Below are 17,807 nucleotides of genomic sequence, written 5' to 3' on the forward strand. Positions count from 1 at the left end.
GCGGACATTACAGAGGAGGGACTGCCATGTTTCACAGAGGACTGCCCTACTGCTTTAGGCCTACCTTTTTTTCCAGAGGACTGACCTGCTGCTTGGTGTCTGCCCTGCTCTCTGGAAAGGAAGATTGGACCTGCTCCCTTCATCCCAGACCAATCTGAGTTCCTCTGTAATGTCTGCAGGGCCAGGAGTGTACAGAGTAATGGCCCAGGAGGTCCAATATGTATACCTGTGCCATCCTTTGAAGCGGGGGAATTTTCTAGGCTACCCCACATCTGGTTCTGGAAAGATCTTTCCTTCCTCTGCCAAGGCTCCAAGAAGTCTGGGGTGACAAAAGACTTGCGTCAGGTTCTTTTGTGTATGCTGGAAGCAAGCCCTTTGAAATATAAGTGGGGCAGGGAACAACTCTGCCCCAACCATCCTGGCAGGATGGCCCGTACTGCCCACAGTAGTACCTTTTTGTTAACTATCTGGGCCCATTACACACTCTGAGTAAATTATTCGATAAGCACACCTTTATACAATACATTGACACTGCACTGTTAAATTTGAAACAGGGAAAAAGGGATCTTATAGCTTACCTGATCACATTTAATGGACTTGTTGTCGAATCGGGATAACCAAAGGAATAGAGAGCATTGTTGTTCTGTAGGGGGTTACAGGACGAGTTGAAGGATCTACTAGCGCCGGTGGTTGACCTGTTAGAGGACTGTGATGATTTTATTGACCTAGTTATCAGATTAGACAACAGATTATTAGAAAGGAAAACTGATTGGGGTAAAATAGAGTCAAGATTATTCATAGATCGAGAAAGAAAGATGTAAAGCAAAGTGATAGATGAAACAGAGTCTCAGCAAATTGGGGGCATCTGTGGGCCTATTTCCAATGAAGAAAGACAAAGGCGTAGAAATGAGAAACCCTGCCTGTATTGTAGAAGGTATGGTTATTTTCTAAGAGATTGTACCAGTAAGTCTAAGGAAAGGGCCAAACTGACTTCTACAGTCCAAAAGAAGATGGGAAACGCATAAGCCCGGTGATTGTAGTGACCCAATTACTGGTAGTTTAGAAACAAAGGGTTTTTCTGAATTGGGTAATATGAGCTGTGAACACCCCATCAAGCATTTTCAAGTACCGGTATGCTTAAAATGGGAACAGAATAACAGTGTTTCCATAGACCTGCTAATTGATTTGGGTGCCATCGTCAATTTCAGATATTTATCTTTTGGCAAGGAATAGGGCATTGCTATTGTACCCAGGAACAAGGTTGAGAACATTCAGACGATTGAGAGTAGAGAAATGTTATCAGGTCCTGTACTCTTCCAGAATATACAAATGACATTGATAATAGTTGATAGCCATAAGGAGTCCAGATGTTTTGATTTAATTGCTGTCCATTAATGTTGTGCTATTTTAGGGGTTATGTGGCAATACCAACATAATCCATTAATAGATTGGGCCTTGGGAACAATGAAGTTTCCATCTATCAACTGTCAACAAAACTGTTTGCACAAGACTTTGTTAGGTCAGGGATTTTTAACAGCGGGCTTTGGTGGTGTCCAGTACAGATACTCCGGTGGAATACCGTAGTTTCAATGATGATGTTGATGAAAGAAAGCTACTGTTTTATCCCCACACAGAACCTGTGACTGTAGGATTGACCTCTAACCTGGGGCTCAGTTACCCTGTAGCAGAATTAACACTCTCACAGGAGTGGTAAAATCTACATTTACAAGAGTACCCAGATGAACTCTTGGAAATAGGGTTCATTTGTCCATCCCATTTTTTGGTGTCGTCTGAAGGGAGGAGAGCTCCAGACTGTGTAGACTATCAAGCCCTTAACCTTGTCACAGTAATAAATAAATACCCTCTTCCTCTGATTTCATCACTGTTGGATCAGGTGAAAAAAGCACCTATCTTCAATAAATTGGATCTTAGAGGGGCTTACCACCTAGTGTGGGCTCGGTAGGGCAATAAATGGGAGACGGCATACCGGACTAGGTTTGTTCTTAACTAATACTTAGGGATGCCTTTCTGGCTTTGGAATGCACCTGTCACATTAACTACTTCATAAATAAGGTAATACATGAGAACATAAATATCACTGTAGTGGTGCATTTCGATGATATACTTATTTTTTCAATTCCTTCAAAGAGCGTGTTGAACATGTTAAAAACATGCTGAAAAAATTGAGGAAACAGGTTTTATCATCTCTTAAGGAATCCCAATGGCTGTTAAGAAGGTGGAGGCTATTAAGGTATGGTAGTTTTCCCAGTCAGTGAAGGAGATACAGAGGTTACTGGGCTTTGCTAACTTTTACAGACGGTTCATAAACCAATGTTCTGCTTTGGTCGCTATCTGTCATTAGATTACTAAATAAAGGGTGAGTTTCCTGTGGGATATGGAGGCAGAAAAACCCTTCCAGGCCCTAAAAGAACAATTTGTTATAGCCCCCAACCTGAGGGATTCAGACCTAATGCGACCTTTTGTAGTGGAAGCCCATGCTTCACAAATAGAGGTAGGTGGTGTTCTGTCACAACCTCATCAGGTCAATAGGCAACTACATCCTGTCACTTACTACTCATGTAAACTTAGTCCTGCTGAAGCCATTTATACAGTGGCAGATAAGGAGCTTTTGGCCATCAAATCTACTTTCAAAGAATGGCGTCATACCTGCTGGGGGCCCAACATATGGTGAGAATACTAACTGCCTATCATAACTCAAAGTTTCTCGGATCGGTTTGGGACTTGTCTGCTCGGCAACTGAGGTGGGATTATCATTACTTTTCAACCCGGAAAGAAAAATGGGAAAGCAGACTCTCTTTCCCGATATGATTATGAACCATTTGAACGTACACAGGATCTACCACACATAATATATGTTCACAAGGTTGTCAGAGTTATAACCACTCCACACTTTTTGACCTTGGTTCAACAAAAATAGAGCACAAAAGAAAGGAATGCAGTTTTAGAGCAATATTCTAGTGTGGAAAAAAGATCTGCTACACTACCTAAATGGAGTTGTATACTTACCTTCTCTTAGACTACAAGAATATGCTTTAGATTGGAGTCTTTTGAATAAATTGGCTGGTCACCCAGGAGTAAACAGAACCTTAAACCTTTTACCGAGATACTTCTGGTGTCCCACCATGGTAAAAGATTCTCAAAGATTTGTTGAGACTTGAGCCATGTGTGCTCAAGGTAAAGTTGTGCATGTATCTTCTACAGGATTACGTTCCCCTATACCTGTCCCCCCATGGTCATTGCATACTGTATCATTGAATTTTATTGTAGAATTACCATGCACCCCTGACGGTGTCAATAAAAGTCTGGTAACCATTGATTATTTAACAAAGATGGCACATTTCACCCCCTTGAAAGGTCTCCCTACAACTGACAGGTTAGCAGAGCTATTTACACAATCTATGATTTGGTTACATAGGGTAACCCCAGATACTTATTTCTGACTGTGGTTCACAGTTGATCTCTCATTTTTGGAGAACCTTGTGTGACGTGATGTACATAGAGGTATGGCGGTTCTATAGCTATCTCCCTCACACATACAGACAAACAGAGAGAGTGAACTAGTGTCTAGAACAATATATTCAGTGCCAAACCTTACTAGATAGTGCAAATTGGGAAGATTCATTGAGGACTTCTGAATTAGCATTAATAATTCCACAAAAGAATCTCTGGGGTTTCCCCTTTTCTCTGTACTTATGGCTATCGCCTAAAGATGGTGCATAGTGATATACAAACACCTCAGATAGTACTTACTGCACCCAGATTTCAGGAGCACATTAGTAAAATACTTCAAAAGCTCAGGAGAACTTGCAACAAGCAAAACAAAGATTCAAGAAATATGCTGACAATCACAGAACCACTGAGAAAACAGTTTTGATTTAGGATCAGGTATGGTTATCTACAAAACCTTTATGTCTTAAGGGGCAAAACAAATTTCAGCCCAAATATGTGGGGCATTTTAAGGTTTTCAAAGTAATCAATCCTATTGCTCTTAAACAAGAACTATCTAACACTTTACCAGTACACCCAGTTTTTCATGTATCTCTGGTCAAACCCGCTGTAGCTGGCACACGCTTGGATACCATACCACCACCAATAGAGGTTGGCAGTCGAATCAAAATATGAAGTGAAGGCAATTTTGGATTCAAAGAGAATGAGAGGCTGTCTTTTTTTATCTCATTGACTGGAAAGGTTATGGTCCCAAGAGTAGATCCTGAGAACCAGCGGGGCAAATACATTCACCTTGGTTGGTTAGGAGGATTCATGTGCAATATCCTGCCAAGCCAGTGAGAAAGGTCTTGGGAGCGGGTGTACTGCCACAGCCGTGGTTGCATGTCTCTGCACGCAACATGCAGCTGATAACCTGGAAGCATAGGTGGAGGCTGAGGCAGGGGTTGCAGTCTAGTGTTTCCACGCTCTCCTGCATCAACATCCCTCCTGGAAGTCTGCCCTAGTTGCGGCTGTACTCCTTGGGTGCAGCAGCATAAAAGCAGCACCCGGGAGTCAATCGTTGCTAGCAATTATTGTGCCTAGCACTAGAAACATACCTGATTTCCCTCACAGCCTTACTCAGGTTGCTTCCGGTAGCCACTGTGACTAATATGGTATCTTTTTTGTCTCCTGCACCACGTGCTGCTGGCATTTTGGGTGTACTTCTGATCACGGATACCTTCTCCTCTGGAAACCTGCAAAATAATAAAAGGGTATAGAAGGAATTACCAACAGCTGACTGTTCTTCTATGTTGGTAAAGTGCATGCTTATATATGTAGTTACTGACTTTGTGAACCTTACTTCTTGTGATTATTTTCTCTGCAAAAGAAGGAGAAGACCGTTATAACATGCTCCTCCTAAGTGATGGAAAAGTAAAGACAAACATTTTCTGGTGCTATTTTTGTGGACCTTGGCACAGTACTACTCTGATGAATGTATATATTTGAATTTTTTTTGCAACTTATAGCAGGGGATGATTTATTTTTAATGCATTTTTCTGCATCTATTTTGAACCTTACCTTTATTATTTATGAGGTAATTATCGGTATATCTGGTTAGTACATACATTTACTTACATTTTGTATTCCCTTAGGAGTACACTGCATAGGCAAGGTACCAGCTGATACATACTAGATGGAAAGTGGGAGTTATTATGTCAGGATGTACATTTTGGGTAAATCTATATATATATCCATTTATAGGATGAGTACTAAAAACACGTACTGTGTATTTATTAGATATACCAGGAACACTGGACACTTAAGGTATCAGCAGCCTGGAGGACTCATGCGGTCATCTTGAGGGATCCCAAGGATGCCATCCTTTGTTTACTCCACACTTTTCCCCAGCGCACTGCTGTCATCTGTAAGTTGTCTTACCCTTCTAAAGTTTACAGGGTCCTGATGGCTTAGGGAACCAGCTTCTCCCACAAGATTGCACAGCCACATCAGCAGTGGCTGTGACCGAACATTACAGTAAATATGTGCTCCTTAACCACCAGATTATAGAGCTCTTCATAAGTGTCTACCTTGTTACCCTTTATCCATCAATCTAGTGCCTTTACTGAAACATCCAAAAGTCCACCTATGTCTCTGTTGCCCCCTTGTATGTGTACCTGAATCTGAGTTGATACTCTGTAAGCACGTTCATGTGTGTATAAGACTCTGCCACCTCATCCTCTAGAGTCAGAAGCCTATGACCCCTTCCACTGGTAACAGAACCCGCAAGGACCCCCCGTGTTGGGCACCAACCTTCCTCATCCTAAGAGCACACTCATAGGATGCCAGCCACTTATCTATGTCATCCCCCTTGACATACTTAGGAACTATATCTGTAGGCAATCTTTGGTCATGAGCACCCCTTGCAGTTACCGCAATCTCCCTGTTGCTGTCACCATTCTGTTTGGACTCCAGGCCTAGCTTGACCCTCCTCTACTCAAGGGCCAATATCCTTTTTTTCCACGTAAATATCATTTCCTCCATGGCCCTAGCTCCTTTCCCTCAGGTCTAGGAGGCGTAATGGGCCTCTAGGTCTCTTGGCCCCCCTCTCTGAAGTTGAGCTCTATTTACAACCATATACAGAGAGGGAGCCTGGGTGGGATGGTGGGGTTAGAGTGTAGTCATCCCTCTCATCGTCATGGTCAATGACTCGCCTGTCATCCTCCGCTTGCGCAATAAATCATTGTAATCTAACACGACTCATGGTTTAGGGTTAGCCACAACATGTCATTTGAAAACGGCTCTAAGGGCTCTCTTGTGGTGACCAACTCCAGAGCAGGGAGCCAATCACAAGTACAAATAAGATCCAGTACAGCAGTTACATCACAGGGAATGCAGTCTCCAGTCAAGGCCCAGGATCTATGGGTAAACTTCTGTGGGAATCAATGGAGTGGCACTGATGCAAGGGATGCAAGATGCTCAAGGATGCTGAGCCAGAGTTGGGAGGTCTTCCTATGGTCACCCCTTAGTCATGAACACGGTGGGGCAACTTTGGCCTCAAGGATCGATGTCTCTCAAAATCCGGGTGAAGTACAACCAAACTCAAAAACACGAGCGAGTCACCCTTATTTAAAAAAAGGGACAGAGTAGTATAAACTCTAACACAAAATGAATTCCCTTTTTCCTCCTAATCATATGTATATCTATAAATATGTGTGTTTACTAGGTAGGGCAAAAGATAAAACAACTAATAACTGATAATTATACACCTCTTTCTTTAGTGATTAAAGATGCTTAAAAATATTTTAATATATATAAACAGAAGAATTAGGTATATCACCAAACACTTTTACTAACCATCAACAGTGTAAACATGCTTTCTTTTATTAATAATATGTTGACTGGATTTTATCAATAAAAGTCACAATAAAACACATAAAAAGGTTGAAATCATATGCATGCGTGAATTATATCGTACATTATTTTCATCTTAGTATTAAAAAAGATCATAATGATTGGTATTAAAATTCCACAGTTTGTATTAAAAAACAGATACAAGTTCAGCACAAAAATACAAATTATACCGATAACATAAAAAAAGATTTTCAGAATATTTGACCTGGCGTTTTGATGAACAAAAGATTAATTCATCACCTTCTTCAAAACAAACAATAACAAAAGGATTTTTTTCTACAAAACAAAGAGGGCAGATTATACAATGCTTACTTTTGTTCAAAGTTTATCATGTTACATCGAAAATTGTTACTATACCAAATATTTATGTTCATTTGTTTACCCCAAACATATTTTATATATAAGTATAATCCTAAACTTTCTTCAATTGTCCCTTGTGCTATAAAGATATCTGATAAAAATTCCAAGAAAATAATTTTTTTCTCGAAATGAAAAAAGTCAGAAGAAAACTGGCATATTATCAAACGTTTAGGGGCAGATTTACAAGCCCCTTGCACTGCCAGTACGTCACTTTTTGTGACGGCCTGGCAGCGTATTACACTCCCCCATATTTATAAGGACAGGAAAAGCCACCCTGCATGGCTTTTCCTGTCCTTGTAAATACGGCCCCTTTACACACAGCACTTTGCGTGAAAGGGGCGTTCCATGGGTGTTGCTGTGGGTGCTCACACATAACTCCCATGGAACCAGATACATTTCCAGATTTACGAGGAGTCGTAAACCTGGCAATGCGCCAGTATGCTACGCCACCCTAGGGGTGGCGTAGCAAGACGCAACGAGGAGAAATGTTTTTTTCCTCTTTCAATACGTGCTGCATTCTACAGCACACATTGAAAGAGGAAAATGCCTGTAGTGATTGTTTTGTGCCCCTTACTGCACAAAAACAATGTCCCCATGACGCAGGCATCCTTGTACTATGGTGCAAGGGTGCTTGTGCCGGCGCATGGCAGCTGTTTGTGCGCCAACGCTGGGGAAAGCACAGGAATTCGACATATCCTTGTAAATATGTCACATTTCTGTGCTCTGAAAGTGCTGCAGAGGGGCACAGCCATAGGGCTTGGGGTGCCACGCTGCGGCACCTTCTTGTAAATCTGCCCCATAGTTTTCTTTTATCCCTATGAGGTCCTACTATCTTTATGTACGGCGATACTCATCATTCTTCTATAGAAATTATAATTTTCATTTATTGTAATCCAAATTTGATTGTCATGATAAACCATTGAAATATTTGTTTAATACTAAATGTACCTTCTTCTTATAAAATATATTCCTCATCAGAAAAGGTAACTCAGGATACTGTAGTTAAACGTGGAGAACACATGAACCTTTTTTTGGAAACCTGTGTGATTCTTTCTACATGTGTCTCTTGCTTCAATCCTTAAATCTATTGGGAATTAATAAAAGGACTTAACTTTATAGCACAAGGGGCAATTGAAGACATTTTAGGATTATACTTATATATAAAATAGGTTTGGGGGTCGTCAAGCAAGCAAGATGGCTGAATGGACGTGATCCGTGTCGGCTCCAATGCCAGACTGCTGTCCCGGGCAGTAGAAGAGCCCCAGCGTAATGAATAACCACTGTAGCTGGTACCTGACAGTTTGGAGAGCCTAGGGCGCCCGGCGAAAGCTGTCTGTTGGCAAGGGAAAAGAGGAGAACACCGGACAGACCGAGATTGCGGAGCTAATCAAAATGGCGCCGATCCACCCTGTTCGCCGCACCTGAATAACGAAGGAGAAGACAGGATAAGCGGTATCGGAGACGGAGCAACAAGCTCCTGTCAATAGCCTGAAGATGACAGAACAGCCTGCGCACACGGTGGAGCCTTCAAGATCAGGTGCGGGACCTAAATGCCCCGGGGACGTCAATGGCTGCTAGCTGAGGAACCGGAATGTGGCAGAGGGGGTGAGTGAGATCGAAGTGTCCTTACAAGGGCACAATAGTTTATAATCCCCACAGTCAGTGAGGTGCTGTACCGAGAAGCAGGACGCCCCGAGGGTGGTGAGGATTCCCCCCTCCGTGCCGCCCGACCCAAAGATGGCGGTCGAAGTGCTCCACTGGGGGTTTCCCTATGAGACTCCCCGGGAGGCGCCAGGGGAAGACTGCATGGGGAATAGGGCATGTGGTCCCGACGCGATGAAAATCAGGTGCATTAACTCTTACCTGACCCCACCACCGGAGACATTTACCACGAGGAGCTGCAACTGTCACATCAGTGAGAAGTCCAATAGGCTCACCGGGGAACATAACAAGAGAGCGTTACAAAGCACGGAAAGTTGGCCTGGGCAGCTCCGGCGAGCAGAGGGGTCAAGGAATAACTCGTGGATGGTGGATATCGCCTCTATGCCACCAAAAAATACCACAGCAGAGGTATCAAACTACTTTACCCCCGCAGAAAAGAAACAAGCGCTTGAGCAAGGAAGTGCCGAATCCAGCATGGCGCTGACTAAAGAAGACCTACTGGCATCCTTGAAAGACTTCAAGACAGAATGCGCACAGAATTAAAAGGTGACCTTTGGGCCTCTATGGAATGACTTCACTTAAACAGGATGTGAACTCCATAGGGATATGACTGATAGAGTGGGAGGCCCAAACGCACGAGCTAGACAAACGAAAGACGGACACTCACGACAAAGAGCAGAACCTCCATACACAGCTCCAACTGGCCCAGTTAAAGAACAAAGACCTGGAAAACAGGTCCTGTAGAGACAATATTTGCATCAGGGACCTGGAGAAGGGAGCGGAGGGCCTGATCTGGAGACTTTTATAGATGTCTCTTCACAGAGATCCTTGGGCCAAGGCAAATGAAGATCAAAATAGACAGAGCTCACAGGGTGGGGACTGCAGCATTTGGCGAGAGAAGGCGCACCCGGGATATTCTAATCAAGCTCCACTCGTTTAAGGTCAAAGAAGCCATTTTACAGGAGTCCAGAAAGAAAGAAATAATTTCCTTCCAGGGTTTCAAATGTTCACTATTCCAGGATCTGGCTCAGGCCCCCCTACAACGAGGGCAAACCTTCAGGATACTCACAGAAAAACTGAGAGCTGAACAGGTGAGGTATCGTTGGACATATCCATTTGGGCTGGCCTTTGAATTCCATAATAAGCAGCGTCACGTCACAGAACTCAAGGACGGCCTGGAGATTTTGGGTCTGCCAGTTCCTGAGTAAGAGGTTTCACTCATGCCTGCAAGAGTGGGAGACTCTGCACGTACAAAAGCAACACAATGGAGACCAGTCTCTAAGGGTCGCCAAACTAAGACTTAATCCAAGGAGCCAAAGCGAGTTAAGACTTGCCACAGGCGGGACTAAAGAAAAGATGCATGAGGCCTTGGTGGACGTGGGCGTTTGGCAAGCCAACCTAGACCCGACCAAGGAGAATGATCAAGGCCAGAGACAGGTCGGCCACACATTATAAAGAAGACCCATGGGATTACTTAGAACAATATGATCACTAACTGTGAAAGAGCTACGTTGTAATTGCTATAGAGACAGCGGGCGGTGGGCTTGGGCGGAGTCCCCAGCCACAACACCCGCAACCTGGAGTGACGCTACAGCGGGGAACCAGATGGTCCCGCTATCCAGGTTTATTTTTTTTGTTTCCTGTTTAATTGTTTCTAATGGGGTGTTACTTTCAAGGGGGGGTGATGGAGAAGCGGGGATAAAGGGCTAAATGATGCTCCTATTTGTATGGTGGAGGGTGTGAAAGTGGAGGGGAGATGAGACAAGGGGAACAGAGGGCAGGGATACATTAGGGAATGCAACAAGCGGGAGGTGGGAGTAGACCAAAGAGATGATATTGATTGCCTTCTGGAATGTGAAGGGCCAAACTCTCGTCTTAAACGTCAAAAGATTTGGAAATACCTGTTAGACCATCAATTCAACGTAGTGGCTCTCCAGGAGACACATCTAAAGAGACCAGATGAGTTGAGGCTAATACACAAATGCTACTCCCTTATGTACAGATACTCCGCTAATACAAAACATAACAGTGTGACGTTAATGTTCAACAACAATATTCATTTCCAGCCAGAAGAGATAAAGACAGATAGGGAGGAACGGGAGGTCATAGTGAAGGGGTAGCTTATGGGGAGGTCGGTCACCTTTATCTCGCCCTACTCGGTCACCTTTATCTCGCCCTATGTCCCTAACACGGGCCAAGAAGCTTTTGTGAGCTTGCTTTTCGACATGGTAGGGGGTTTTGCCGAAGGTCAGATAGTTCTAATGGGGGATTTTAACCTTACTTGGCACCCTACTGAAGATAGTACTCACCCCCACGATCTACGGGCGGAAGTTTTCCTAAACCATTAAAACATACATTTCACGCCCTGGGCCTTCTGGATGCTTGGAGGTCCATCAACCCAGCCACATAAGATTATAAATATTCCTCGCATGTCCCTCAGACATATTCCAGGCTGGACTATGTCTTTGTGTCCCAGGGACTTATTCGGGATGCCAAGATTCTTCCCATTTCGCTGTCAAACCTCAGCCCTATCACAGTGTGCCTTCAATGGGGCAAAGTGCAGGGTCCACTGAGATGGTATTTTCCCGTTTCTTTGACTCGGGACAGAACGTCACGGGATGAACGACCTGAATGCCACTCTAACTCCTAATAATTGGGACACATTCAAAGGGGTACTGCAGGGTAAATGCATTGCACTGGTATCTGCATTGAATAAGCAGAGAACAACGGAAAGGGTGGAATTGGAGGCCACACAGAACGTAAATATAGAAAGAACCCCACGCGAGAAGTGATGCACCAACTGAGTGCACTAAAAGGGAATCTCAGCGCAATATATACTAATAGAGCTGAATTCACTCTTGAGACTGCGCCGTAACACATACGCACAGTGAAACAAAGTGGGCACCCACTTGGCACAACAACTTCGGGAAAAAAGGGAACAGAAGTAAGGCCGATGGGGAGACAGAATACAACAATATAAGGAAGGCTAATATCTTTAGGGACTTCTACCAAGATCTTTAAAGGGCACCCCCCCAACACCATGGTTCAGAAGAACTACCTAGCCTCACTTGTGCTTCCCTAGATCTCTGTCACTCGGACAGAGCAGCTAGATGCACCAGTTTCCGAGGAGGAGGTGAGACAAGTAATTATGACAATAAAGCCTCACAAATCCCCAGGGCCTGATGGACTGCCAACGCATTTTTACAAGACCTATGCGCCGGAACTGATACTTCACCTGACGGCACTATTCAATGAAATAGTGCAGGACAAAAGGTGTCATTATCCATGGCAGAGGCCCTGATTAAGGTAATACCAAAGCCTGGGAAGAATCCGCAACAATGCACCTCCTATAGACTGATCGCACTCTTAAACTTGGACGCCAAACTCCCTCTTAGAGAATCTAATGTCAGATATTATCCACCCGGACCAATCGGATTTATAAAAGGGAGACAAACACATGACAACATACGCATGATGCTACAACTTATAGAAAAGGTGACTAAGTTCAAAATCCCAGCGGTCGTCGTAGGTCTGGACGCCGAGAAGGCCTTTGATAGAGTGGACTGGTACTTTCTGTTCCACACCCTGAAAAGTTTTTGCTTTGGGGACAAGTTTATTAATATTATCAGAAGTAACTATGCATGTCCACGACCTAGAGTCCAGGTCAATGGAGTAAGCTTGATCCCCTTTGAGCTAGGCCGAGGCACCCGACAGGGGTGTCCTCTGTACCCCTGGCTATATGCCCTGAGCATAGAATCACTGGCGGCTCAACTCCGGGCAACCCCAGAGATCCAGTGAATTAGATTTGGGGGGGAAGAACATAAGGTATTGTTATTCGCGGACGGTGTACTGTTGACTCTCACATCCCCCAGAACCTCCCTATGAGCTCTCCAAGAGGAGTTGAGGAAATTTGAAGTGGCTGTTGGCTTTCGATTTAATTTGTCTAAGTCATCTGTGTTAAACTTAACGCTATCGGACAGCAAGAGGGTACTGGTGCAGGGAGAGACCCCGTTCTCATGGGCAAAACATAAACTAGCGTATTTAGGGATTCAGATCACGCCCCACATGGAAGGTCTATGCCTTCCCGCCCTTACTCACCCAGATTCAGCAGGATCTTAAACGTTGGAAACCACTGTTTATATCCTGGCTGGGCCAAATACACACAGTCAAAATGACCATCCTCCATAAACTGCTATTCCTATTTCAAGTGCTCTTGATTGATCTGGACAAAGACGTTTTGCCTGGGGTCCACTCCATGATCATACATTATATCTGGCAAAATGGTAGAGCACGATTACCCTTGCATGTAATGAGGAGGTCGAGGTCTGAGGGAGGAGCGGCGCTCCTGGACTTCGGGCTATACTATAAGGCGGCCCAACTATCAGTAGTTGCGAGATAGTCCATGAGGGAGTCAGACAAACACTGGCTGCACATGGATTGCGCTACAGTGGGCAGGACAATTTGGGATGTCCTAGAGAAACCAAATAAGGACAGACCCCTGAACGCGTATCTTAGTACTCCCACCCGGACTACTCTCAGGGTTTGGGATGGGGTTACTCAGGGCCGGGGGTGGACCTCCTTTCCATCGCCATACACCCCAATTCATTTTAATCTGGAATTTCCCCCAGCTTTGAGGGCAGGCCCGTATGACGCCTGGAGGGAGGGGGATGCCTCGTCCTTTCAGACTCATTTCACAATCACGATATTCTCGCATTCATAAATTGCCAGCGAGATACACGGATCGCACCCACCGAACACTTCCACTATCTTCAACTTAAGCACTGGGCACTCCACCCGCCAGTCAGGGGGGCTGCAACATGGGAATTGACACCAATAGAATCCTTGGTTAGGAGGGTGGGCTTCATGAAAGGGGTAATCTCATATCTGTATGGTCTTCTGATCTCTACAATAGCCGCACTGAAGACGCAGTACATCCACTTCTGGAAGCGGATGTACTGGGAAGAGGGGTGACAGAGAGGGAGTGGAGACATCTATGGTCCGACATTGCCAAGAATAACCACTCACTGGATCTTAGGGAAGCCCACTAAAAAAACTCTTTTTGATTGCTATCTATTCCCGACCAAACCTAAATTGATCTTTCCCCAAACCTCAGATCTTTGCTGGAGGTGGTGCAGCCTATTGGAGGACTTTCACCACATTTGGTGGGACTGCCCAACCATCAAGCCATTTTGGGAGGAGATGCTGGCCCAAATGAAAGAGATACTGGGGTACCCTCTTCCGAACTCAATAGATGCAACTCTCCAAGGCCTTAGAGATGCCTCTCTAAAACACCAAACCAGGGCGGACAAGGCAATTATGTGGGCATGTATAGGGGCAGCTAAGAAGTCCATTGCGGCCTCCCGGAAGAGGGAAGAGGGCCCAGTGCTGGCACAAGGCCACTTTGGGGGATACTTACTATGGAACGGATGTCAGACATCTTTAAGGATGACTAAAAGAATTTCGAGTACAGATGGGGCCCCCTGGTATCTTATCTCACAAAGGGCCTCCCGCTGGCGGTTTGCTCACCCACACTGAGGGGACTGCACCTATTTCAGTTTTAGGAAGCGTGGAGGGGAGATCCCAGACCACATTCACCAATGGGAGGAGGGGGGCAACCCAGAGGTCACGAGAGAAGAGTCCATTCCACCCTCCGGGATATGGCAAGGATCAAGGATAAGACAGATACAACTTCTCCACCACAGGGGAGTTCTAACTGTTGTGGAAATATTATAATGATACGAAATTGGCTTGCGACAAGCGGTATAATACTGTAACTCCTGCATTTTAAGATACTGTATACGCATTAGCAGGGGGAGGCTGGAGGATAATTTTTTAGACTGTTTGCCTTGTTGTATGAGGATGGAAACATTTCAATAAACAGAAAATTGACACAAAAAAATAAGTTTGGGGAAAACAAATGAACATAAATTTTAGGCATAGTAACAAATATTGATGTAACATGATGTACTTTGAACAAAAGAAAGCATTGTATAATCTGCTCTTTGTTTCATAAAAAAAATATTTTTTGTTATTGTTTGTCCTGAAGAAGGTGATGAATTAATCTTTTGTTCACCGAAACGCCGCGTCAACATTTAAAAAAATCTTTTTATATGGTATGGGTATAACTCGTATTTTTGTGATACACTTGTATCTGCTTTTTAATCAAAACTGTGGAATTTTGATACCAATCGTTATGATCTTTTTTAATACTGGAAAGATGAAAATAATGTACATGATGTATTTCACCCATGCATATGATTTCAACATGTTTATGTGTTTTATTGTGACTTTTATTGATAAAACCCAGTCAACATATTATAAAAACAAGAAAGCATTTTTACACTATTGATGGTTAATAAAAGTGTTTGGTTATATACCTAATTTTTCTGTTTATATGTATACAAAATAGTTTTAAGCATCTTTAATCACTAACGAAAGAGGTTTATGATTTTGTTCATTCGTTTCCCAAAACAAATAATGTTCAGTTATTAGTTGTTTTATATTTTGCCCTACCTAGTAAACACATACATATATATAGATATACATATGATTAGGAAGGAAAAGGGAATTCGTTTTCTGTTAGAGTTTGAAGTACAGCCAAAATCCAGTTGGCACTGGTCTACTGGTCTGTGGTTACACCAAAACCAATGATTTCCTTTAACTTGAGGTAACTTCTGTGCTGGGCAACTAAACTGCACTCCGACAACTCCCCCAGTCCAACAAACTCAGGGGCAACTTTTGAGGGGCAGGACACAGTTTCCCAGGCTGCACCCCAGCAACCAGCATCAGTCAGGCTTCTTGGCACTGGATTCTTGAAGGAGCAGGCTTCTTACTTTTTATAGTCTTGTGGCTGTAACAGGATGTCAGCCAACTGAATCTTGCAGTCACCTCCGACTGGGGTTCGGGGTCGACTTTTCCTCAGGCAGGACACCATAAGCACAGTTCTTTCTTTCCTTATTTCCTTATCCAAGAAGCTGCAGGTGCAGACCAGTCTTTTGTTCGGCCTCTCTTTGTTGGGCTCAGGGAACAGCAGAGCAGTCCTTCTTCAGTTCTCTCTCCATTTCGGATATGAAATGAGATCTGGGCCCATTTCTTGCACTCAGGGATGGGGGGATTACTAGCCAAAGGGCTACCCAGATCTCTTACCGCCTAGTGTCAACTTCCTGCAAAGTGTGACATCTAGCTAGCACAGAATACACTATTCTGCCACTCTCAACATGGCAGAGCCTTTCTCTTGGTGTGTGAAGCTCCCCAGCCCAATCCAGAGATGCTTCCTCCTATCTGTCCAATATGCCAGTTTGTCTGCTAAAACAAAAGAGCAGCCCTTCTGGTGTCCAAGTAGCATTTTCCCTTCAAAGGCAGTTTCCCCCTTTGAAATGAAGCTCACCCTTGGGCTCACACCCTGTTTGGCCATCCTGCCTGGTGGAGGTCATACCTCTTCATTCGGCAGGCACTTTGTGTTTCTCTCTGAGAGTCTTTCATACCTCTCTCCAGAAGTGCAGAAGGCTGTCTTGAGCACAGCAGCTTGTGTGCAATCATAAATAGTGACTATAAATGTTGGGCAACAAAGGGGCAACTTTCTAAATTTGCTGTTTGTGCAGAAGTCACATTAAATGCGACTTGAGCAACAAGTCGGATTTATTGCAATGTTCTTTTGATACCTTGACATACTCTGCTTAGTAGTCTCATCCAGAAGTTAGCACTGATTAGTTGTTATCGTGTAACTCTGTACTTGCCAATGGAGCTATGAGCCTTTCCACAGTATAAACAACATTGCTGGGTTTTTACTATCAAGACATGCAAAGTTAATAAAACCCATGTCCATCTTTTTATTATAATGCACCTTGCCTTTAGGCTTCAGTAGGCCTGCCTTAGAGGTAACTTTTAAACATTAAGAAGGAAGCTTTGGGCTTTGACATTATTTTGAATGGGAAACTCGAGTTAGCAGTTTAAAAACTGCTCTTGGCTGGGAGTCATGATTTGCTTTGTCACAGTTGAGATGGCACAATAAGGGCTGTAATCCACAATGGACACTTTTTAACTTAAAGACCCTGGTTAGCACTGGTACCATATACTAGAGACTTAGGAGTAAGCTAACATTCCAATTGTGGGTGAGCCAGTTAGACATATAGAGGCATATTTAGAAGCCCCTATGGCCACAGAAATGTCACTTTTAGTGACATAGCATGCCTTAACGCCACTTTGTAAATAAGGCACCCTTTCACACTATACTTAGTGTGAAACGGTTGGGCAATGGGTGTTGTGGTGGGCGTTCCACTGCAAAACCCACTGATTTCGACCATGCCCCCTATTTACAAGGGTGGATTAAATGGGAGGCAGTGACAAAATTAAGACTAGGGAAAATACTTTATTTCGCCTCGTTTTTGCTGTTTCTATGTGTGCTGCATTGTGCAGCATGCATGGAAACAGCAAAACGCCATGAATGATTGTTTCTGTGCAGGTGTCCCTTCCGGCACATAAACAATCAGTACATACCCAATGCAGCAAACACAGACGTTAGAAATCCCCATTCTGGATTGTTTGTGTGCAGGAAGGTGCACCTTCCTGCACATTAACAATCATTCCCTCAAGGCAGGCACCCTTGCACTATGGTGCAAAAGTGCCTGCATTGGCGCTAGGCAGCTTAACTTAGCGCCAACCCAGAGAGAAACGCAGGGGTGCACCATATTTTTGTAAATACTGCGCATCCCTACGTTTCTAAAGTAACGGAGCGCGTCGTTAACTATTTTGGAGCTAACCAGTGCTCCGACACTTTATTGAAAATATGCCCCAAAGCTTTTTAAAGGTCAGAGCGCTGACCCTGAGGTATATTTGGCAGGACTCAGTACACCTTCAGAGAAGAAAAGCTAGCAGTATCAGTCAAAAAACGTGGGCATGATCATGCAAAAAGCAGCATTTCCTTA

At 44.0% G+C, this 17,807-nt stretch overlaps 1 protein-coding gene across 1 annotated transcript in view; it reads right to left on the minus strand.

The window, feature by feature from the left end:
- Positions 1–261: 261 nt before the first annotated feature.
- Positions 262–17,807, minus strand: part of LOC146789981 (uncharacterized) — a 131,566-nt gene continuing 114,020 nt past the window's right edge. The window contains exons 3-5 of the mRNA XM_085631238.1: positions 4,566–4,703; positions 579–725; positions 262–319 (exon numbers count right to left, since the gene is read on the minus strand). Coding sequence (XP_085487364.1) covers positions 262–319; positions 579–725; positions 4,566–4,703 — 343 coding nt within the window. The remainder of the gene's footprint in view (positions 320–578; positions 726–4,565; positions 4,704–17,807) is intronic.

The sequence above is a fragment of the Triturus cristatus genome, chromosome 10 (assembly GCF_964204655.1).
Source record: "Triturus cristatus chromosome 10, aTriCri1.1, whole genome shotgun sequence".
In the NCBI taxonomy this organism is placed as follows: Eukaryota; Metazoa; Chordata; class Amphibia; order Caudata; family Salamandridae; genus Triturus; species Triturus cristatus.